Genomic DNA, 22,876 nt, shown 5'->3' on the forward strand with positions numbered 1-22,876 from the left:
CGAAAGAGCGCCTAAGCTTAACCATTGTAGAAACTTGCGGTCCCACGATTGGGCGTACATGTCATGTCACATGACCAGAAATGATCTGGCCAATCAGAGACGCGGAAATGCAGTTATGTTGTAGAAGGCATTCAGGCGTCCCCGAAGCCTGTTTTTGGCCTTTGAACTTCTTCTAAAAAGGGTGTTCTTTTTATTAAATCAACTTTCTTTAATGAATATAACTCATCAGTTTTAATACTATAATATTAGTGTAGCCTAATCTTTATCTGCAACTGTGAAGAAAAACCCCATTGGTTTAAACAGAATGAATAGAGACATAAAAAAAAGATATACATTTAATTCTTTTATATTAAAAATAAAAAGTTCTAATGTTGATTTAGAATTCGAATGCCGACGTAACGAATGAAGGTCCGAACGTTCGAACGTTAGTCTCAGCCCTACAGGCTACACACAAATGCGAGGCCCTGTGCAAGATTTAAACCTGAGGCCCCCCCCCCCTATAGGTTTAAAAAAAAATAAAAATAAAGTAATTTTCTTTTTATTAATATATATATTTTGTTTTTAATAAAAAAATATAAATAAAATTTGCATACAGTCAACGTATTCTTAAATAATAGCACAAATAGCTAGCCCACAGGCCACAGCCAACACAGATAGCTAGCCCACAGCCAACACAGGTAGAAAGAGAGAGATTCACACAGATAGCCACGCTAGCTTCCTAGTTCCTCAATCCTCATCTCCTCAGCAAGCAGCTAGCAGTGTTAGCACTCAGTTGGCTAGCACTGCAGATTACCGACGCCTCAGATTTTGCCGTGGGCGCAGTGTTTGAGCAGTGGGTAGGTGGGGCTTGCCAGCCGCTCGCTTTTTTCAGCCGCCAGTTAAGCCCCAGCGAGCGGAGGTATAGCACCTTCGATCGGGAGCTCCTCGGCCTCTACCTTGCCATCCGCCATTTTCGTTTCCTGCCAGTTCACCGCCTTCGTGGATCACAAGCCGCTGACGTTCTCCATGGCCAAGGTGTCTGAGCCATGGTCCGCCCGTCAACAGCGACAGCTCTCATATGTCTCAGAGTTCACTACTGACATTCAACATGTGGCAGGTAAAGCAAACCTCGTCGCAGACTGCCTCTCCCGGGCTGTAGCGGGCGCCATCCACTTGGGGCTGGATTACACCGGTATGGCGGCGAACCAGGCTACCGACCCTGAAGTGCGAGATTTCAGGTCAGCCACCTCAAGCCTGCGGTTAGAGGATGTGGTTTTTGACAGCGCTGGCACCACACTCCTGTGTGATGTCTCTATGGGACAGCCCCGCCCCATCATTCCCACAGGATGGAGGCGGCGTGTTTAGGACGCTGTTCACGGCCTCTCCCACCCGGGAAAGAAACCTACGCAGAGGCTAGTGTCCGCCAAGTTTGTCTGGCCTGGGCTTAGAAAAGATGTGAGAGACTGGGCTGACTCCTGTTTGGAGTGCCAGCGCGCTAAAGTGTACCGTCACACCAAGGCCCCCCTGCAGCACTTCCCTGTACCTGAAAGGAGGTTCGACCACGTGAACGTTGACCTAGTGGGCCCCCTGCCCCCCTCACACGGCTTCAGTTACCTCTTTACTATGGTAGAAAGGACTACCCGTTGGCCAGAGGCAGTTCCACTGTCAGGCACGACGTCCGCCGAGGTGGCCAGGGTTTTTATTGGAACCTGGGTCGCCCGGTTTGGCACTCCAGCCGACCTCTCTTCAGACCGGGGCCCACAGTTCACGTCCGAGCTCTGGAACACGGTCGCCAAGAGCCTGGGCGTGAAGCTACGCCGGACTACGTCATACCACCCGCAGGCCAATGGGTTATGCGAGCGCTTTCACCGCTCAATGAAAGCAGCACTTTGGGCCAGCGGCTGGGTCGACCGGCTCCCGTGGGTCATGCTTGGTCTCAGGACGGCCCCCAAGGAAGACCTTCAGACCTCCTCGGCTGAGCTGGTTTACGATCAGCCTCTGCGGGTGCCAGGGGATTTCATCCCTAACATTACTGCCCCCTGGTGTGCAGCCCAGCAGCGGACAGCACTTCTGGAGAAGGCTATGGTAAGGTATTCACACCGGTCCCCACCTCACAGCACGGCCTTCCCCGGTCGCACGTCCCTACAAGTCTGCAGTCAGCGGAATATGTTTTCATCCGTCACGATGCCCACCGGGACCCCTTGAAACCTCCATACGACAGTCCATTCCGTGTCCAGGAGGCTGGAGACAAGTACTTTGTTGTGGACATGGGCGGGAAGCTGGAACACATTTCCATAGACCGCCTTAAACCGGCTCATGTGGACTTGGGCAAACCTGTTGGACTGGCCCAGCCCCCACGGCGGGGACGACCCCCTACCTTGCCCCGTCTTCTGAGTAAGGCCCACGAGACCCCCTTGCCACCTATCCTGTGCCCGAGTGGCCGTAGGGCCCTTAAGGTTTTCCCTACAGCGGCGCCGGCCGCTACAGGGGTCAGGCGGAGCCGTTATGGCAGAGTTCTCCGCCCTCCTGTTCATTGACTTCTTTTGTTATGATGAATTCTGGGGGGACGTATGTAGTGGGTGCTATGGACATAATTCACCATTAGATTGTTTTGATGTATTGATGGGGCACTGTCACTTTAATGAGGTTGGTTTTGGGGGTTGGGCTTAGAGAAGACGCGCTGGTGGAATGTCATTGATAAAATGTTTGGTGACGAGGAGCTGTCAGAGTTTAGCACGGCATAGATCTGACACAGGGTTCGAAATTAACGGGGGCTTGGGGCATAATGCCCTTGAAAATGGACAAAATGCCCTCGAAAATCAGTTAACAATTAACAAGACAGTTTACAATTATATATATATATTTATCCGGTAATGGAGCGTCTGTGTGTCGTACGGTTCAGATGACGCGCAAATAAAAAACTTAATTTGGCGGAGCCGGGAGAGGGGGGCACTGGCTGCAGGCAGCAGCAGCACTAGCACTGCAGCCAGGTGCTAGTCAGTTTGTGTAAATGGCAAGCACAATATAAATCAATCTTCATTACGACTTTAAAAACATAGCCATTAACATTACATAGGCCTACACACATCTTGCCATAGCGTTAGCAGTTTGTACTACACAACGCATGTTGAACTATGGTAGCACTAGCCCCAGCTAATAGTCAACGAAATGTTACCGTAGCTAGTGCTACTAGCTAGCAGCCTAGCAGAGGAGGACATGAGTCTGAGAGGCGGGGTGTTTAAAGACAATGATAGGCGTTTATTCAACATCCAAGAAGGCTAACATACAACTGTGTTTTACTAACTCCAACCGGGACTATTGCTGCTTTCGTGCTGCTTGTTGATGTTATGAACTCCTCCGAGTCCTAACGTTACCGGAGCTGAAGGTGCCACACGCTAAACCCATAGATAGTTCCAACTCAACGAATTACGTAATCCACCACAGTTGCACTCAATATTTAAATAATGTTAGTCTAAATAAATGTAGACAGATACATAATAATTTCAAGCAGAAAACGAATCTTTCCATTAAGAACTGACAATCAGGGAATTTAAACATGGTTGACATTGTTTTTTTGTGTTTATATTAAAGAAAGGAAAGTCTAGTGCTGGCTGAGCATATTGTTTGTTTGCATTAAGTTAATACTTTGACAAATGTAGCCTATATTTTTCAGTCAGTTCGGTCTTTGTGTGCCAAACATTATTTAAGGCTGTAAACACTGTAACACTGTAAAACTTTTTTATATGTGAATGAGAAGAAATGAGAAGCATGTTTAGATTTGAGTGTTATTTATTTTTTTTAATAAAAATTTATGTATATCGAACCGAAAACCGTGACCCCAAAACCGTGATACGAACCGAACCGTCCATTTTGTGAACCGTCCCACACCTACCGTTTATCATAAAAATGCAGTGCCCCCGAAATACAAAAAAAGCCCCCGAAAATCAATTAAGGGGGGCAAAAAAAGCCCTTGAAAAAAAAAAGTTTATTTCTAACCCTGATCTGACAGCTGTCACTTGTGCCAAAAGGATAATAAATGACACACTACTTGGTGTTGTCGCAAGATAGAAATTGTGCGTCTCTCCTTTCCGACGATTTCTACAGTGTGTCAAATCTGTTCCATTCTGCATAATCTATAGGCTATGATTGAATACTTAGATTTCATCTTGCCAACAGTGACTGGATTTCATTTGTTTTGTTTTTATTAGTTTAAGTTACTGAGACACATAAATCACGGTACACGTGTCGGTGTTGGCCGAAAGGCTTCCTCATATCTGCTGTGTCTGGCGAGATATCGAATACCCACAATAATCTACTGCTGCACCATTTAACCCTCGTGTAACCAAGACGACTGATAATGTACTCACATTTAACCCTTATGTAACCAACACCTGGAACGCCCTCCGACTGACTCTGAAGCTGAAGGTTCTTCCTTCTCTTGCTGCATTTAAAAGTATGATCTCTGACCACCGTGTGTCGACTTGTAACTGTTTTAGCAGATCTTTGTATAATTTAATGTGTAACGGTTGTGACATCGTCACCTTAAACTTCGATGCACAGAGGGAGTTTCGACCCTGGGTCTCCCACGCCGCGGGCAACAACACAGACCGCTATACCAAGAAGTGAACTCACTGCTTTGTAACGTGTCTGCGTCTTTTGAGGATGAGAGTGAGTCTAACCCACAGCACCGCTACTCGCCCCAGTCACTTTACAACATCTGAAGTCCTTCGTGACTGCACTTTGCGGTACCATCCGTTACATGGCGACCTCAGTGTCTTACGATTCGAAATAAAGGATTGAAATTAAATTAAAATAAAAACACTTATCCCAGTGCTGTTGGTGTTTTCTGCACTGAAGCATTGTTCTTGTTGTGACTTGGCCGTCTGCGCTGGTGATGATGGTCACGCCAAGAAGCTCCACTGGCTCAGCTGCTCGGCCCTGGTGCTGGTTCTGCCAGAGATGTTCAGGACTCCTGCTGTTCACAGAACCCTGTTGTCTTCATCTCCACTCTGCCGTTAGATCAACCATGACTCTTACAACCATGACTACTATAACCATGACTACTATAACCATATAACCATGACTCTTACAACCATGACTCTTACAACCATGACTCTTACAACCATGACTCTTACAACCATGACTACTATAACCATGACTACTATAACCATATAACCATGACTCTTACAACCATGACTCTTACAACCATGACTCTTACAACCTTAAAGAAGAAAGGAGGCGGCATTGCCTTCATGATAAACAAGGAGTGGTGCGATGTAGGCAACACAAAGGAAATGTCTAACCACTGCTCCCCAGACCTGGAGTTTATCACGATAAAATGTCGACCCTTCTTCCTCCCAAGAGAGTTAACGTCCATCATCCTCATCGGAGTGTACATTCCACCACACGCGAACACTGAGGTCGCACTTTCAAAACTTCACGACGAGGTAAACAAACTCCAGGTAGCTAACGTTGACGCGGCCATTTTGGTCTTGGGGGATTTCAACAGCGCGCGTCTTAAAAAGGTGCTGCCGAATTTCTATCAGCATGTGACCTGTCCCACCAGAGGCGAGAACATATTAGACCATGTATACTCGCAATTTAAGAATGGGTACAAGTCACAGGCTCTTAGTCCATTCGGTAAAAGCGATCACGCTGCAATTTTTCTTTTGCCTAAGTACATACAGAGTCTCAAGCGAACGCCGGTGGTCTCGCGAGAGGTTAAGCGTTGGGCCGTGACGTCAGTGGAGTCACTCCAAGCAGTGCTGGGAAGCACAGAATGGAGTGTATTCCGTGATAACACAGCCAATATTAACGAATACACCGAAACGGTGATTTACTATGTCTGTACTCAGGTAGAAGTAATAATCCCCACCACCAAAATTAATATCTACCCAAATCAAAAGCCCTGGGTAGACAAATCCGTCCGTGAGGCTCTGAAAGTGCGCACATCAGCATACAACACCGGGCTGGTGACAGGCAACATGGAAGAACACAAGATGGCAAGATACAACGTCAGGAGAGCAGTAATAGAGGCAAAACGGCGTTACAGGGATAAAGTTGAACTTCAGTTTGAACAGGCTGACTCTAGAGGCATGTGGCAGGGCCTCAGAACAATGACAGACTACAAAGGAACCCCCCTCAAACTGAACAGTGACATCTCCTTAGCAAATGATCTCAACTCCTTCTATGCGAGGTTTGAGGCTGTGAATAACAACACCAGCCTACAAACCACGGCAATGGGGGGGGGGGGGTCTGCTGATGGAGACTCAGTGTTCAGGGTAACAGAGCATGAGGTGAGACGGATCTTTAAAAAAGTGGATATCAGGAAGGCAGCAGGACCGGACGGCATCCCCGGCCGCGTCCTAAAAGTCTGTGCCGACCAACTGGCCCCGGTATTCACTGACATCTTCAACCTGTCCTTGGAACAGGCCGTCATCCCCACCTGTCTGAAGAAGTCCACCATCATCCCTGTACCCAAAAAATCTACGCCCGCTTGCCTCAACGACTACCGCCCTGTAGCCCTCACCTCCATAGCCATGAAGTGCTTTGAGAAGCTAGTGAAGGGCTACATCTGTTCCTCCCTCCCCATCAACCTGGACCCTCTGCAATTTGCATATCGCCCCAACAGGTCCACGGAGGACGCCATAGCCCATGTGCTGCACACAGCAGCATCACATCTGGACAAGAGGAAGGGGAACTATGTGAGAATGCTGTTCATCGACTACAGCTCAGCATTCAATACCATAGTCCCCTCCAAACTCATAGCCAAGCTCAGGGACCTGGGCTTGAACTATGACCTGTGCCAGTGGGTCCTGGACTTCCTGACGGGCAGACCCCAGGTGGTAAGAGCCGGCAACTGCACCTCCTCATCCATCACGCTCAACATAGGGGCCCCCCAGGGCTGTGTTCTGAGCCCCCTCCTCTACTCCCTGTACACACATGACTGCGTAGCACAGCGGAACAACAACACCATCATCAAATTTGCTGATGACACAGTAGTGGTGGGCCTGATCTCTGCCAACGACGAAAGGGCCTACCTGGAAGAGGTAGAGAACCTGTCACAGTGGTGTCAGGAGAACTGCCTCTCCCTGAACGTCAGCAAAACAAAAGAGATGATTGTGGACTTCAGGAGGTCGGGGGTCAAGGACTACAGCCCCCTCAGCATCGACGGGGCACCAGTTGAGAGAGTGAACAGTTTCAAGTACCTCGGAGCCCACATATCCGAGGACTTGACATGGACCACACACATTGACAGTGTTGTGAAGAAGGCACGACAACGCCTCTACTTCCTCAGGCGCCTAAGGAAGTTCCAAGTCAGTCAGAAGATCCTTAGGAACTTCTACTCATGTACAATAGAGAGCATCCTGACCGGCAACATCACCTCCTGGTTTGGGAATAGCACTGCACAAGACCGTAGCAGACTACAAAGAGTGACACGTTCAGCCGAACGCACAATTAGAGGGGGGCTTCCCACCCTCCAGAACATTTACAACAAGCGGTGCAAGGGGAAGGCTAAGAGAATTATTAAGGACTCGAGCCACCCGAACAACTGCCTCTTTGAACTGCTGCCGTCAGGCAAGCGATACCGGAGTCTTATGGCGAGCACAGAAAGACTCAGAAGGAGCTTCTATCCCCAGGCCATCAGGCTGCTAAACGAACAATAATCGCTAAACGAACAATAATCACTATGCAACAACCATCAAATGCACACAGCACACACACCCACAAGCACACACTCACTCAAACAAACAACACACTGCAGCACCCACTCTCCACACTTTAGATCACACAAACACACTTACACTTTATATTTATTGATAAAGGATTTGCACTACAACTCGTACACCTACTGTGAATTGTACCTAAACTGCACCTCGTCCATTTATGCCTTGCACTATATAGTATTGTATATTAGTACACTGCACAGTATTGTATATTGTATGGTAACTACGTCTACGAACATTGTACATATGTCTAAACTGAACACTGTGACCTCTTTTTTTACTTCAAATTTTTACTATGTTTTTATTTCATACTTATCTTGTCATGCACAGTCTCTGGAGCGCAACAGTAAGAAGCATTTTGTACAAAAGTATTCTGTACTTCTGTATGACAACTATTAAAGAAACTTGAAACTTGAAACTTGAAACCATGACTCTTACAACACTATAGGATGGGAATCGAGAACCTAATTGTCCAATTCATGGAATCGCATGCATCCGTGAGTATCGATTCCAAAGCTCATCCTTACATAAAGAGAGGATCACATAGGGCTGGGCGATATAACGATAATGATAAATATCGCGATATATTTTAATAATCGATATCGAATATCGAAATAATCTTTTTTTTTTTTTTTTTTTTTTTTTTATATTATATACCTGCAACAGGGCAGTTTTAAAACCAGAGACAGTGGACAGACTTGTCTTTCTTGCCTGCAACTTAAAGTAATGGCTTTGCTTGTCCAAATGACAATACTGACCAAATTCAGATTTATTTTTCTCTTGTCCATTTATTTTGTTTGCTTTCTAATTTAAAATACAGTTTGAAACCGTCTGTACACAGTAGGCTATGTGTGCTAGCAGAACTAGTCTCCAGTCACGAGTCACAGTGCACATGTGCGGTGGTTTGTCCACCAAAAAAGCGCCAAAAGATCGAAAATAAACTAGCAGAGCCAGAACTGTTCAACTCCCCTGGAGCCACAGCCAGCAGAGAAGCCGGTTTACTTTAGCTTTTAAACCAGCTGCAGCCTGAGAACTGGAGTGTGAGGGGATGTAACACTAAAGATGGCGGCAATGACAAAGAATTGCTGCAAAATAAACATACATCTGTTGTTAAATTTTTTTTTTTTTTTTTTTATACTTATAACAATTCGATAATTATCGATATCGAGAAATAAAATAAAATTATCATATCGTTATCGCGATATGATTTTTTTCCATATCGCCCAGCCCTAGGATCACACACACATGCATGTGCATATACGCACGCGCGCACACACACACACACACACATACACATACACACATACACACATACACACACACACACCTAGCTATCCACACATCTCTGATCTCACTATCCACCAATCAATAACAGAATGTTCCCACACACCAGCCACGCTGATCTCTTCTGCAGTGGAAATGGAGAACTTGCAAGCTGGAGAGGGAGGAGAGACAGAGAGAAAAGACGGGTGCACAGAAAACCACCAAGCGGCGACCCCATAAATCTAGTGCCGTGACACACCTTGTGTTACATCTGAACAGAGGTTACGTGTCATCCACTAAAAATCCATTTGATTGAATTGACAAATCTGTAAAAGTGTCTTTCCTACATGCAGAGGGGGCCTCTATAAATCTATAAATCTAGTGCTGTACCTGAGGTGTTCCTATCATTCTTCAGGACATAACGGAATAAAAAAGCACAAGGGGAGCAGCTGGGTGGTGTAGAGAGAGGTATATAAGTATTCCCTGCCATCCCAGAGACCCAGGTTCGTGATGCAGTGGTACCTCCGGCTTGGGACCAGTCGTCCCTACAAACACAACTGTCGTTGTTCACTGGTGGTGGGAAGCCGGTGGGGTCTCAAGTCCTGGCAGGGTTCCCACGGTACCTGGAAAACATTGAAAACATGGGATTCATTTTTTCATTTTCCAGGTATGGAAAGGCATGGAAACTGAGCAAAAGTGACCAATTACATGGAAATAGAAACAGTTGTCCTGGAAAATTTCATTGGATGATGTGTAATAAAATTTAACTATTGAGCACAGAATTAACATGAGTTTATAAAAACCCTTTACACGTGAACAGCTTTTACTGTAGATAGAAATGGATGATCCCATGTTGTAGAGCATGCTCTTGGCATCCTATATGTTGGAATTTGATGCAGGCAACTTGGTGAGCCAAGGGAGCCTTGGCATCTACAGTGAAACTTCTTATGCAAGTTTATCCTCAAATGTAAGTAGCTGTGTTTTAACTGTGTGGTAATCAACGTTTATCAACTGGGTTTATCAACGTTAGTTAGTAAGCAGTGCAATCTTGCTAACTAGCTAGCCAACGTTAGCTCTCATAACGAGCCAGTTAGCCAGCACCAGGTACAGTAGCTAGCCAACATTAGCTCTCATAACGAGCCAGTTAGCCAGCGTGAGGTACAGTAGCTACCAATGTTAGCTCTCATAACGAGGCAGTTAGCCAGTGCCAGGTACAGTAGCTACCAACGTTAGCTCTCATAACGAGCCAGTTAGCCAGCGCCAGGTACAGTAGCTAGCCAACGTTAGCTCTCATAACAAGCCAGTTAGCCAGCGCCAAGTACAGAAGCTAGCCAACGTTAGCTCTCATAACAAGCCAGTTAGCCAGCGCCAGGTACAGTAGCTACCAACGTTAGCTCTCATAACGAGGCAGTTAGCCAGTGCCAGGTACAGTAGCTACCAACGTTAGCTCTCATAACGAGCCAGTTAGCCAGCGCCAGGTACAGTAGCTAGCCAACGTTAGCTCTCATAACAAGCCAGTTAGCCAGCGCCAGGTACAGTAGCTAGCCAACGTTAGCTCTCATAACGAGCCAGTTAGCCAGCGCCAGGTACAGTAGCTAGCCAACGTTAGCTCTCATAACGAGCCAGTTAGCCAGCGCCAGGTACAGTAGCTAGCCAACGTTAGCTCTCATAACGAGCCAGTTAGCCAGTGCCAGGTACAGTAGCTAGCCAACGTTAGCTCTCATAACGAGCCAGTTAGCCAGCGCCAGGTACAGTAGCTAGCCAACGTTAGCTCTCATAACGAGCCAGTTAGCCAGCGCCAGGTACAGTAGCTACCAACGTTAGCTCTCATAACGATAGCCAGTTAGCCAGCGCCGGGTACAGTAGCTAGCCAATGTTAGCTCTCATAACGAGCCAGTTAGGCAGCGCCAGGTACAGTATCTAGCCAACGTTAGCTCTCACAACGATAGCCAGTTAGCCAGCCCCGGGTACAGTAGCTAGCCAACGTTAGCTCTCATAACGAGCCAGTTAGCCAGCGCCAGGTACAGTAGCTACCAACGTTAGCTCTCATAATGAGGCAGTTAGCCAGTGCCAGGTACAGTAGCTACCAACGTTAGCTCTCATAACGAGCCAGTTAGCCAGCGCCAGGTACAGTAGCTAGCCAACGTTAGCTCTCATAACGAGCCAGTTAGCCAGCGCCAGGTACAGTAGCTAGCCAACGTTAGCTCTCATAACGAGCCAGTTAGCCAGCGCCAGGTACAGTAGCTAGCCAACGTTAGCTCTCATAACGAGCCAGTTAGCCAGCGCCAGGTACAGTAGCTAGCCAACGTTAGCTCTCATAACGAGCCAGTTAGCCAGTGCCAGGTACAGTAGCTAGCCAACGTTAGCTCTCATAACGAGCCAGTTAGCCAGCGCCAGGTACAGTAGCTAGCCAACGTTAGCTCTCATGACGAGCCAGTTAGCCAGCGCCAGGTACAGTAGCTACCAATGTTAGCTCTCATAACGATAGCCAGTTAGCCAGCGCCGGGTACAGTAGCTAGCCAACGTTAGCTCTCATAACGAGCCAGTTAGGCTGCGCCAGGTACAGTATCTAGCCAACGTTAGCTCTCATAACGATAGCCAGTTAGCCAGCCCCGGGTACAGTAGCTAGCCAACGTTAGCTCTCATAACGAGCCAGTTAGCCATGAAGAGAAGAGGCCGCGAAGATGGAAGAGAAGGATGACAGAGGAAAAGGGAGAACAGTGGAGAGGAGTTGAGAAGAGTAGGAAGAGAAGACGGGAGCGGACACAAGGGGAGGTGTGGAGAGAAGAGGACAGGATGAGATAGGAGAGGAGTGGAAGAGAGAACATATATCAATCCCAGTGCTCATGTGTTCCAGTTCAATAAATTGTTGTTCATCTACAGCTTGTTGCATTATTTCATGCATTGATATTATCAATAAGACATAATCTCTAAGCATTTACAATGTAGACTTGACTGGCACATCTTTTAAATCAAGTAAGTAGTCAGGTGTCCTAGGGGGTTGTGTGTGTGAGGGGAGGGGGGCGTGGATGGGGGTGGAAAACTTCAGGGGCCTATAGATCATCACTTAATATGGTACCTGGAAAATCAGTAGGTAGTATGGAAAAAAAATTCAAGGCAAGCGTGGGAACCCTGCCTGGTCGTTTATAATACTATCTGTTAGGGCTGTCTTAAATACTTCGAAGCTTCGAAGCTTCGTTCGATGGCACAAGCTTCGAACCAAAAAAAATCGGAGCAAAAAAAATAAAAAATCTTTTTCAATTTTCATTTTTTTTCTTTTTTTTTTACATTTTTTTTTACTTTGATTTGTGTGTGTGTGTGCACGCATGGGGCCATTGGGTGGGGCCGGGGGACAAATACACTGGAGGAAAGTAAGCCAACTCAGCACTGCCCAAATTATATCATCACTATTGCCTGTTTGAAGGATATCATCCTCAAACACATATACACCTACATGCCTTGTAGAATTCCACACATAAGAAAGAAAGATACTGGGATGAATAAACAAAATAGGAAATAAAATGTAGAAATGCATGCAATACATAAATAATAGTTAGTTGTTCAAACGACAACAGCGATCCACCTTGAATTAAATCACACAGCCGAGTGAAACCTTGTTGGCTGCGTCACAGTCACGAAAGGGGCTACTTAATTCATTAATCCAATCCACTTTATTTATAGAGCACATTTAAAAACAACAAAGTTTACCAAAGTGCTGTACAAGTCCCACAACATAAGATAAAAAAAAAAAAATTATTTAAAATGTTCGAAGCTTCGAATTAAAATCGAAGCTCGGCCCGAAGCTTCGATTGCCAGCCCTACTATCTGTCTGTCTGTCTTACAGTGCTGCTGTACTTCATACAGTAATACTATCTGTCTGTCTGTCTGTCTTACAGTGCTGCTGTACTTCATACAGTAATCAAATCAAATTTCAAATCAAATTTATTTGTAAGGCCCGACAACACACATTAATGTCCCCATGGGCCGGACACATCTTATTTAAACAAGTCAAGAAGAAACATCACAATAAGTCAAGAACAAAACAAGAACACCATAAGGTCCAACAAATTTAAAATAAATCCAAAATAAATGAGTGCAACACTCCCAGACATACCCCACGCGAAGGTAAGGAAAAACTCACTAAAACCTAGCAATAGGAAAAAATGCACCACAGGCAATGTGGAGGAGAGAAACCTTAGAAAGGCCGTTCAAGGGGGGATCTCCCTTCTTAGATGTCGGTGATAGTAGTGTTGTAGACTGCCAGTTGGTAAGCATGCACTCATGTGTGTAGTGAAACACAGATGAGTGCATGCAGATAATAATACTATCTGTCTGTCTGTCTTACAATGCTGCTGTACTTCATACAGTGATACTATCTGTCTGTCTGTCTTACAGTCTGGCAGATGCCATTCAAAAACACGATGAACCATTACAGGAAGGATGGAGAGGAGATAGTAAAGTACTGCAGTCTATGTTTTTGGGAAATGTCAGTGAAGCAGAAATCATATCCATTGTATCAAAGTCAAAGAATAAGACATTCATTGACAGTGATGGGATAGATATGATTATAGTGAAGAAGACAATTGATTGTATAATCAAACCTCTCTGTTATATTTGTAATCTTTCTTTTCAGACAGGTATTTTTCCAGACAGGATGAAGGTAGCAAAAGTGATCCCACTTTACAAAGTAGGAGATAAGCACAGCTTCACTAACTATAGACCAGTGTCATTGCTCTCATAGTTCCTTCCCAGCCCTTCCCAGAGACAGTCGCATTTATCTCCTCTCCCCAGGCTCCTCAAGGCCGTTCCTACCGCCGCCTCTACTGCCTCCATGAAGCCCAACACTGCTATGCTCTGCTTCGTGCCGGTTGCCGGACTATACTCAAATCAACTCTAAATGGATCTAATCAGTGGATTGCATATTTTCTTCAAGAAGCAGAATAAGGCTAACCCTCTCTGCCTATTGGGACATCATAATCGGGCTACCAACTTGAAGACGTGGTCATTTTTGGATTATCGAAGCTTTTGGACTGCAATAAGAAGATTTTGGATCTGTTTACCGCGCACAGGACCTACCAAAATGAACTGATTAAGACACTTGGACTAATAATGCATTCAGTCATTTGGACGGAGTTGTTAAAACTCACTCCACTCAAATCAATAGTTATATTTCACTCTATTCAAATCAAATTTAAAGTGACGTGGCTGGGATAAATGTGCCAGTCAATCAGTCAGTCAGACAAAACAAATTCCTGGACCAAGGTCGAACCAGGGAGCTACTCAAGGCTCTGTACCATTATTACTATCTAAAATGTAATAATTGTGGAATATTACTGTAATGAGCTGTAGTTCAAGTTTCAAGTTTCAAGTTTCTTTAATAGTTGTCATACAGAAGTACAGAATACTTTTATACAAAATGCTTCTTACTGTTGCGCTCGAGAGTATGTGTATGTGTATGATCCAAGCGTCCTACGATCCTCATAGGAGCATAACGGGAAAAAGCATTCCATGTGAAGGTATTCTGTATTTTTGCATGTCAACTAACTAACATGGAAACTGTTTTCGCATAAGTTAGATTGTTTTGTGGAAAAGAACAAACTGCTGAGCGAAAGCCAGTATGGCTTTAGGCAAAACAGATCAACAGCGACTGCCTTAATGAATATTATTGAAGAAATAACAACAGCAACAGATAAAAGGAAATTAACAATAGGGGTGTTTATTGATTGATAAAAAAGGCATTTGATACCTTAGATCATAATATTTTAATTTCTAAATTATGTTCATATGGTGTGAGAGGAATGGTTCTTGAATGGTTGAGTAGTTATCTCCACAATAGGCAACAATATGTGCAGTTGGCAGATGTAAAATCTGAGCTCATGAAAATGTAATGTGGGGTACCTCAAGGTTCGGTTTTGGGACCCAAACTCTTTCTTTTATATATTAATGATATTTGTGATGTTTCAAAACTATTACAGTTTGTCTTGTTTGCTGATGATACCAATTTATTTTGCTCTGGAAATAATTTAAAGGAACTAGCTGAATATATTGTGTATGAAATGACGAAGCTAAAGAAATGGTTTGATGTAAATAAGCTATCACTGAATCTGAAAAAAACTAAATTTATGATTTTTGGCAATCGAAAACTAGATGAAAATATAGTACTGACCATAGATGGAGTTGATATAGAGAGTTAATGAATTTCGTTTTCTTGGTGTGATTATGGATGATAAATTAACATGGAAATCTCACATAGCACACGTTAAAAAAAAGATTTCTTTATTTTTGTTATGAATAAAGTAAAGGATGTGTTAGAGTATGAGGCAATGAGAACACTCTACTGTTCACTCATCTCACCTTATATCAGTTATTGTGTTGAAGTATGGGGGAATACTTATAGGACCAATATAAAACCATTATATATACTACAGAAGAGGGCTGTAAGAATCACACAAAGTGAATTATCGAGAACACACAAACACATTATTTATTAAATCTAGAATAATTAAACTTGAGGACATGGTTAAGTTTCAAACAATGTTAATTATATTTAGGGCAAGAAATAATACACTGCCAGAAAAACTACAAAATCTTTTTCATTTAGAAAGTGAGTTTAGTAGGAGAAAATACAATTTTAAACATCAGTTTGCACGTACCACACTTAAACAGATGTGTCCTTCAGTTATTTGTGTAAAGATGTGGAATTCTCTCCATTGCGAGCTTAACACATCCTGCCCCAAAAACGTTGTACAACGTGATTCAAGTTCATGCTAATTCTGCCATTCCACGGCGTACAACGTTATTGAGATCATATTTAATTTTTTTGCCATGGTATTTAGAATGCCCTCACGGAGCCTGGTCTGATACAGTGGGAGCCTGCACAACTCTGCAACGCTTCAATACTGCCGCCTGGTGGATGATCAGCAAGTTGCAACCGGAAATGGATCTCTGGAGAGTGGAGATCTCTGTGCATCTGGCAAATGCGTCCGCCACTCACATATTGTTGCGGGACTGTAGTGTAGACACACGTCCGTGTGTAGCGATCGCTGCCATAACGCAATAATCTATATGATTTGGGCGTTTATTATGATTATACAAACCGGAAAAGGATCTAGGAGATCACCGTCAAATAAGTGGGATCTTTTTCCTCCAGTCTCATCGGCGAACGGTAAGAGGACGCTGACGTCATTTTCAGCGTGAGTGTTTATTATTATTCATGCAAACTGCTCTGATCAATATATCACCCATACTACGTAAAGCATTTACTGACTATCACGGAATTATAAACGACCCCCCCCCCCCCCGTTCATCCGCGCATGATCAGTCATAACGTTTAGGATCATGTACAGTTGACATTTTTAATATAGCGTGTATCGCCAACAAACGGCAGTTGATAATCTATATATGCGTTTATGCCTATAACTAGCGTTCTAGGAATTACTGCAGAAAACGATAAAAACATATTTATATTCTAGACGGTATTTTCTTATGAATCTATGAATGAAAAAGTAAAACGTTCCTACATCCTGAACGATAGATAATCGATGTTGAATGGGCCATAGTAATGTCAATTTAGCAATACAATTTAAAAAGTTATAGCCCTGCAAAGACGGTAAACATCTCCATAGGCTTAGACTTGTGGCAGTGATCATACATTGATGGATATAAGCGTGGCAGTTAATGTGTTAAGGGATGTAATAGTGTTTATCAATTCAAAAAAGAAAAATTCAAAAAGAAAATTGTCAGTATGAAAATCAAATGTGATCTGAATAGTGAGATATTTTAATTTTTTTCTTTCTTTTATTCTTTATTATTATTCTTTAATTGTTACTTGTTTAACTGTGGATTGTGTGTTTCTTGTATAATGGTATAAATTATTATTTTGTGTAAATTAGGTTGTACACCGACCATTAAGTAAAATACTTGTTTAGTTTAGGAATAAGGGGCAGGTAACTATAATATTTATTCTTCTTCCTGCTCCTTTTGTCCATGGAATGATATTTATGATTGTGTAATGAAGAAACTCTGACTATTGATTCCATGTGGCAAATAAAAACTCTGAACTGAACTGCTGTACTTCATACAGTGATACTATCTGTCTGTCTTACACTGCTGCTGTACTTCATACAGTAATACTATCTGTCTGTCTGTCTTACAGTGCTGCTGTACTCGGGGTTTGCACAAGGTCCTTGAAGTGCTTAAAGTGCTTGATTTTTTACCAAAAATGTCTAGGCCTGGAATTCCTTGAAAACAGCACATTTTTTAACAAGTCCTTGAAATTCAAATCAATCATTCACATTGAACGTTTTGTTCATCCATGATCAAATTGTTCTGAATCCAGAAATAGTTTATTTTGTTCTGTTTTAATAAAATCTGACGAGTCGCTGTCTTGCGCGCTCCAACTGCTTTTCCTCATCTCTTCGCGTGTGATGCTCTAGCTCAGGGGTTCCCTAGAGGGGTCGCTAGCCGCCGTGGGGGGGGGTCGCCAGATTATTTCCATTTAATTTTTTTTTTATGCAGTCACAAACACTCATGCACTCATTTAAATGCCACAAACACTGGCATTTAAAGGGTACAAATAAAACAATTGTCACAACACAAAATGTCCTGGTGGGGGACCCCCCGCTTAAAAAGTGGCCTGACTGGGGCTATATTTCGCACTATATTTCCTGGCCTGAATGATTTCCCCAGTCCTGCCCTGGTTAAAAGCCTCCAATGCTTATTAGTGTGTGTGCGTTTGAATGTTTGCATGTTTCAACCATACATTTCCATTTATAAAAAAATATATAAAAAAATAAAAAATTATAGTTTACTTAAAAAAATATGTTTTATACCTCCTATAATAGTGGGGGTCGCGGCTCTCTGACACTGTAATTTCGGGGGTCGCGACCTGAAAACTTTGGGAACCCCTGCTCTAGCTGATGAGCAGGCCAAGAAGAGGCTTAAAAAAACAGCATTTAAAAGTAAATTGTATCCTTCGAGTGACATCCTTTGAAAATGAAAAATAGTGTTTGGAAAAGTACTTAAAAGTCTGTGGGAACCCTGTATACTTCATATAGTATAATACTGTGTCTGTCTGTCTGTCTGTCTGGGTTGCAGGTTCAACTACAGGGCGACTCACCACCTCACCACCAATGGCTTCTATGAGTTCCTGAACTGGTTTGATGAGAGGGCCTGGTACCCGCTGGGCAGGATCGTGGGCGGCACGGTGAGTTCAGGGGGTTGCTGCACGTGTTACGAAAGGTCTTGTATACCTAATAACCCTTTACATTTAGTCATTTAGCTGACGCTTTTATCCAAAGCGACTTACAAGTTCTGTACGACAAGACAGCAAGAAGGGTACAACTCTATCAGCTGAGTAACAATGTTTATCAAAGTGTTGCGTGTTACAGTGTAGGTTAGTTTATTAGGACAGTAAGGTTAGTCTTCTTTTTTTTTTTTTATATATATAAATTATCATTTCAGATAATGGTTGAAGAAGTGAGTCTTTAGTCGACTGCGAAAGATTGGACGTGTTTCGGCTGTCCTAACTGGGGTGGGTAGTTCATTCCACCATTGTGGGGCAGGGACTGAGAATAGGCGGCTTCTCTTTGATGACCCTCCCGGGGCTTGGATAGGAGTAGGTCTGAGGCGGTCAGAAGATGCAGAGCGTAGGGGTTTTGAGGGTGTGTAGTTAGAGACCATTGACCGGAGGTAGGCGGGAGCGGTTCCCTTTGCCGCACGGTATGCTAGGTCGAGGGCCTTGAAGCGGATACGTGCAGCAATGGGGAGCCAGTGCAGGTCCCTAAGAAGTGGGGTGACATGGGCCGACTTTGGTAGGTTTGAGATCAGGCGGGCCGCTGCATTTTGAATGAGTTGAAGAGGCTTGGTGGCAGTGGCCGGGAGGCCAGCGAGCAGTGCGTTGCAGTAGTCGAGGCGTGAGATGACTGTTGATTGGACGAGGAGTTGGGTGGCTTCTTTTGTCAGGAAGGGGCGGATCCTTCTGACGTTGCTCAGGAGGAATCTGCAGGTTCTGGTTGTCGCAGTGAAAGGGTTAACCGTGTGGCAGTGCGGCAGTGAAAGGGTTAAGAAAGATGCTCTCATCCAATCTATGAAGACATGGATGAGATTCTCTCTCTTTCTGGGTATTTGCTCAGTTCAGTTGTGTTTCATACAGACTGGGTTCAACGCGACCATCAATGACATTCCAAAGGGACTCGAGTTTTGTTTGAGTTTAGTTGGTTTCCTGTTGCGTGTTTGCTAAAGCAATAGTTGACGGGACATACATTTGGGTATGAACGGTTTCCCTAGCAACCTGTGTGTGCGTGTGTGCCTGTGTGGGTGGGGGGTCATGTAGTGACACACACATGCAATATTTTTCGGGTCGCCGATGAGATTGAGTCTCTGCACTTGACCCATCCCGTCGTCCTTCCCCCCCAAGGGCAGTCAGGAGCAGATAGGGGCTGCAACCTGGGGCCATGCCACGGGGGACTGTGGGAGAAATGTTTCCGGATTAATCAAATGTAGACAGTCAGGTAGGCTTAAACAAACATGGGTTTAATACACCAAAAATAGGTTCAGGTAAATCAAAGAGTTACGGCAAGATGACTCAGAGTGGACACTGGCCGAGTGTACCCAACTGAGCTCCTGATCAACGATTGTGGTCTCATTATATACAGGGGGAGCAAAAGGTGTGTCCATTGTGAGTGGTCGGACTGGAATGGTGGGTGATTGGTCTGTTCCATGGGGAGGGGGTGATGTGTTTTGGGGTGGTTGGACAGGAGAGGTGAGGGTGTGGGGTCTTTGGATACAATGGAGGGTGGGGGGCGTCTTTTGTCTTCTTGTTGGTGGTAGGAGATGATGAGTTTCATTCTCTCACAGGACCAATCCAAGTGCTCCTGTCCGTCTTCGTCAGGCAACGCGACAGCATTAGCGATCTGAACATGCAAACTCCACACAGAAAGGCCCGGGAGATACCCCACCTGGGTACCTGGCAACGTGGAAACCTGGGCCCTCATTTATCAAGTTTTCTTAGAAAATGTTCTATTTCCACACGTAAGCACAGAATTTAGAATGTGTGCACGCACAAAAAAAACGGGATTTATCACACGTGCGTACACAGGTCCTACGCACACCTGTCATGATAAATATCACCTTGCTCCTACGCTGAGGCTCGTGCACACTTTCACGTATTTGCATACCAAAACCGCCCCGATTAACCATATACGGTAATGGAACACCCCCATGAAATGTGAAAAAATGGACTAAGCCGAGGGAAGCGTGTTATGGAGAAATATGTGACAGGCTGACAGACGTGTACACGTACGGTGATGTCGGATATGATATCTATTAACCATTGCTGCCTGGGCAGCGCAAACACTAATAAAGACTGTGCTGGAATATGACTGCCTTTTTACGTTTTGTTCGATTAATACCCAGGGATTAAAGTTCTCAATTTTATTCCAAATCGTGATGGATTTTCCGTCAATTTTCTACCTGCTGCATATGATTTCTAGAGGCATACAATCTATTTTGATGTCAGTTTTGGGTAGCCTATATAAACAATAATACGAGAGCATATACAAGAACAATGAATCTCACTGCCATGTATGATGTAGCCTATACGCCATGTGTAGCCTGCCTATGTGATCAATACAAACATGAACTTGAATTCCATCATGTTTGTGTGCGGGAGCTCACAAGGCTGTTGTCACAATGGGTGGTACAGTAATAACAGTCTACAATATCACGATGGACCATGCCATGTAGCCTATGTTCTATTATGACATGATCTGTGACGACAAATGTTCTAGAATGTTTGATTATGACATCATACTCTGACAGCATGCCTATGTGATAGGGATGGGTACCTTTCACATTTGAACCGATACCGTTACCGGTACCGGTACCTGTGAATCGATACCGGTACCCAACGGTACCTTTTTTCTGTACTTTAGTCTCAAGAAATTTTATTTACCTACCTCAGTCGTAAAAAAAAAATCCAAACTTCAAATAACTACAATTTCGACAGTTTTCGGCTTGTCATTGCTCCGACTGCTTTGTTGTTGAATCAAGTCAAATCCTAGGTAAGCATATATTGTGCGTGTGAACGTTGACATGAAAAGAAAAAAGTTAAAAAAAAGTAAAAAAAAAAGTAAAAAAAACAAAATTAATAATTTTTTTTTTTTTTTTTTTTTTTTTTTTTTTCTCACTTGATTCGATACTCGGTAGTACCGACATGTTTCGGTTCGGTACCTCAAAAGTACCGAATTCGGTACCCATCCCTACTATGTGATCAATAAAAACGCGCACTTGAATCCCATCATCATATTTACATAGTCTGTCCACTATGTTTATTACTTTGTTATTCCTCCCCCCCCCCATCTATGTAAAGCGACCTTGCATGGGTCTCTTGAAAGGCGCTATATAAAATGAAGCTATTATTATTATTGTTGTTGTTGTTGTTGTTGTTGTTGTTGTTGTTGTTGTTGTTGTTGTTGTTGTTGTTATTATTATCATGTCTGTGTGCGGAGCTCAGTGAAGTTTCAACGGAGCGAGGTAATCTATTCTAACCAACAAATTGAAGTAGAAAGCATTCCGTTGTGGCCAATCTTATTTGGAAACATGACACAAAACAATAGTATGTCGCTTTTTATTTGAAACAATATTTAATGGCGTTTGGAGGTGGGTGTTCTGCGTCTGCCCCCCGTGCCAAACAAGCAAGCCAACCTCTTGTTCCCGCATGAGCCCGTTATAATTACACTACCGTCGCTATTTTACAATGAACTATAATGAATTACGGGGCATACAGAAGTTGAACACGCCAGTGTTGGAAGTAATGCACGAAAGCTTATTTCCGCGTTGAAACTAATGCATGAACTGAGGAGCTCATATGCCGTCCGTCTGCAGTAACGATCTTCTACCACGGGGCGTCAGCTAAGCATGCTCCGAGCTTTGCGTAAATATAAGCACAAAGTCAAGTTCACGTTCAAATTGATAAATCCCACACTTTGCTTAGAAATGGTCGTACGCACGGGTTAAGCACATATCTGTGCGTACGCAACTTTGATAAATGAGGGCCCTCGTCCCCAAGCGGGAATCGAACCCTGGACCTTCTAGCTGTGAGGCGACAGTGTTAACCACTACATCACTGTGCAGCCTCCGCCGTCGGTGTGTGAATGTGTGAGTGAACGGGTGAATGTGAGGAACAAGAAATTGTAAAGCACTTAGGATAAAATCTGTTCTATAAATGCACCATTTACAGATGCGATTCTGTTACAGATGAGATTCTGCTACAGATGGATGTTTTATGTTCTCAGTCGTATATCAGGCAGCTTGCGATTCCCCAGGTTTCTAGACAGTCAAACAGGCAGCTGTAATGCGCGCAGTCAGATAAACCACTTCTCACCCGGTGTTTATTGCAAATTGCCAATTATTGGCTGAAACATGACATGTTTCCTGGTGCTTTTTATGGACTGGGCTACTAGACGTGTTATGAAATACGTTCTAGGGTATTGGTAATCCTTTTCTCATGTGTGCCCCCCCCCTCCCCCACACACACACACACTTAACCCATACCCTTAACCCTAACCCATATTAAAACAGTGGTAGAACCATCACATAATGTCATGGTAAAACAGTTAAGGTGTATCCAGGTCTAATGGTCTTGCTCTCTCTCACTCTCGCTCTCTCTCTCGCTCTCTCTCTCCTTCCCACTCTCTCGCTCTCCCTCTCAGGTGTATCCAGGTCTAATGGTCTCTCTCTCTCTCTCTCTCTCTCTCTCTCTCTCTCTCTCTCTCTCTCTCTCTCTCTCTATCTCTCTCTCTCTCTCCCCCCTCTCTATCTCTCTCTCTCTCCCCCTCAGTGTATCCAGGTCTAATGTCTCTCTCTCTCTCTCTCTCTCTCTCTCTCTCTCTCTCTCTCTCTCTCTC

The 22,876-nt window shown here is 44.1% G+C and overlaps 1 protein-coding gene across 1 annotated transcript in view; it reads left to right on the forward strand.

Moving 5' to 3' along the window:
• LOC311223934 (dolichyl-diphosphooligosaccharide--protein glycosyltransferase subunit STT3B-like) overlaps positions 1–22,876 on the forward strand; it is a 101,923-nt gene that overhangs the window by 22,385 nt on the left and 56,662 nt on the right. Inside the window, 1 exon segment of the mRNA XM_084308709.1 lies at positions 18,066–18,174. Within this exon segment, the coding sequence (XP_084164835.1) occupies positions 18,066–18,174 (109 nt within the window).

This window comes from Notolepis coatsorum (genome assembly GCF_963971535.1).
Source record: "Notolepis coatsorum genome assembly, chromosome: 2".
In the NCBI taxonomy this organism is placed as follows: Eukaryota; Metazoa; Chordata; class Actinopteri; order Aulopiformes; family Paralepididae; genus Notolepis; species Notolepis coatsorum.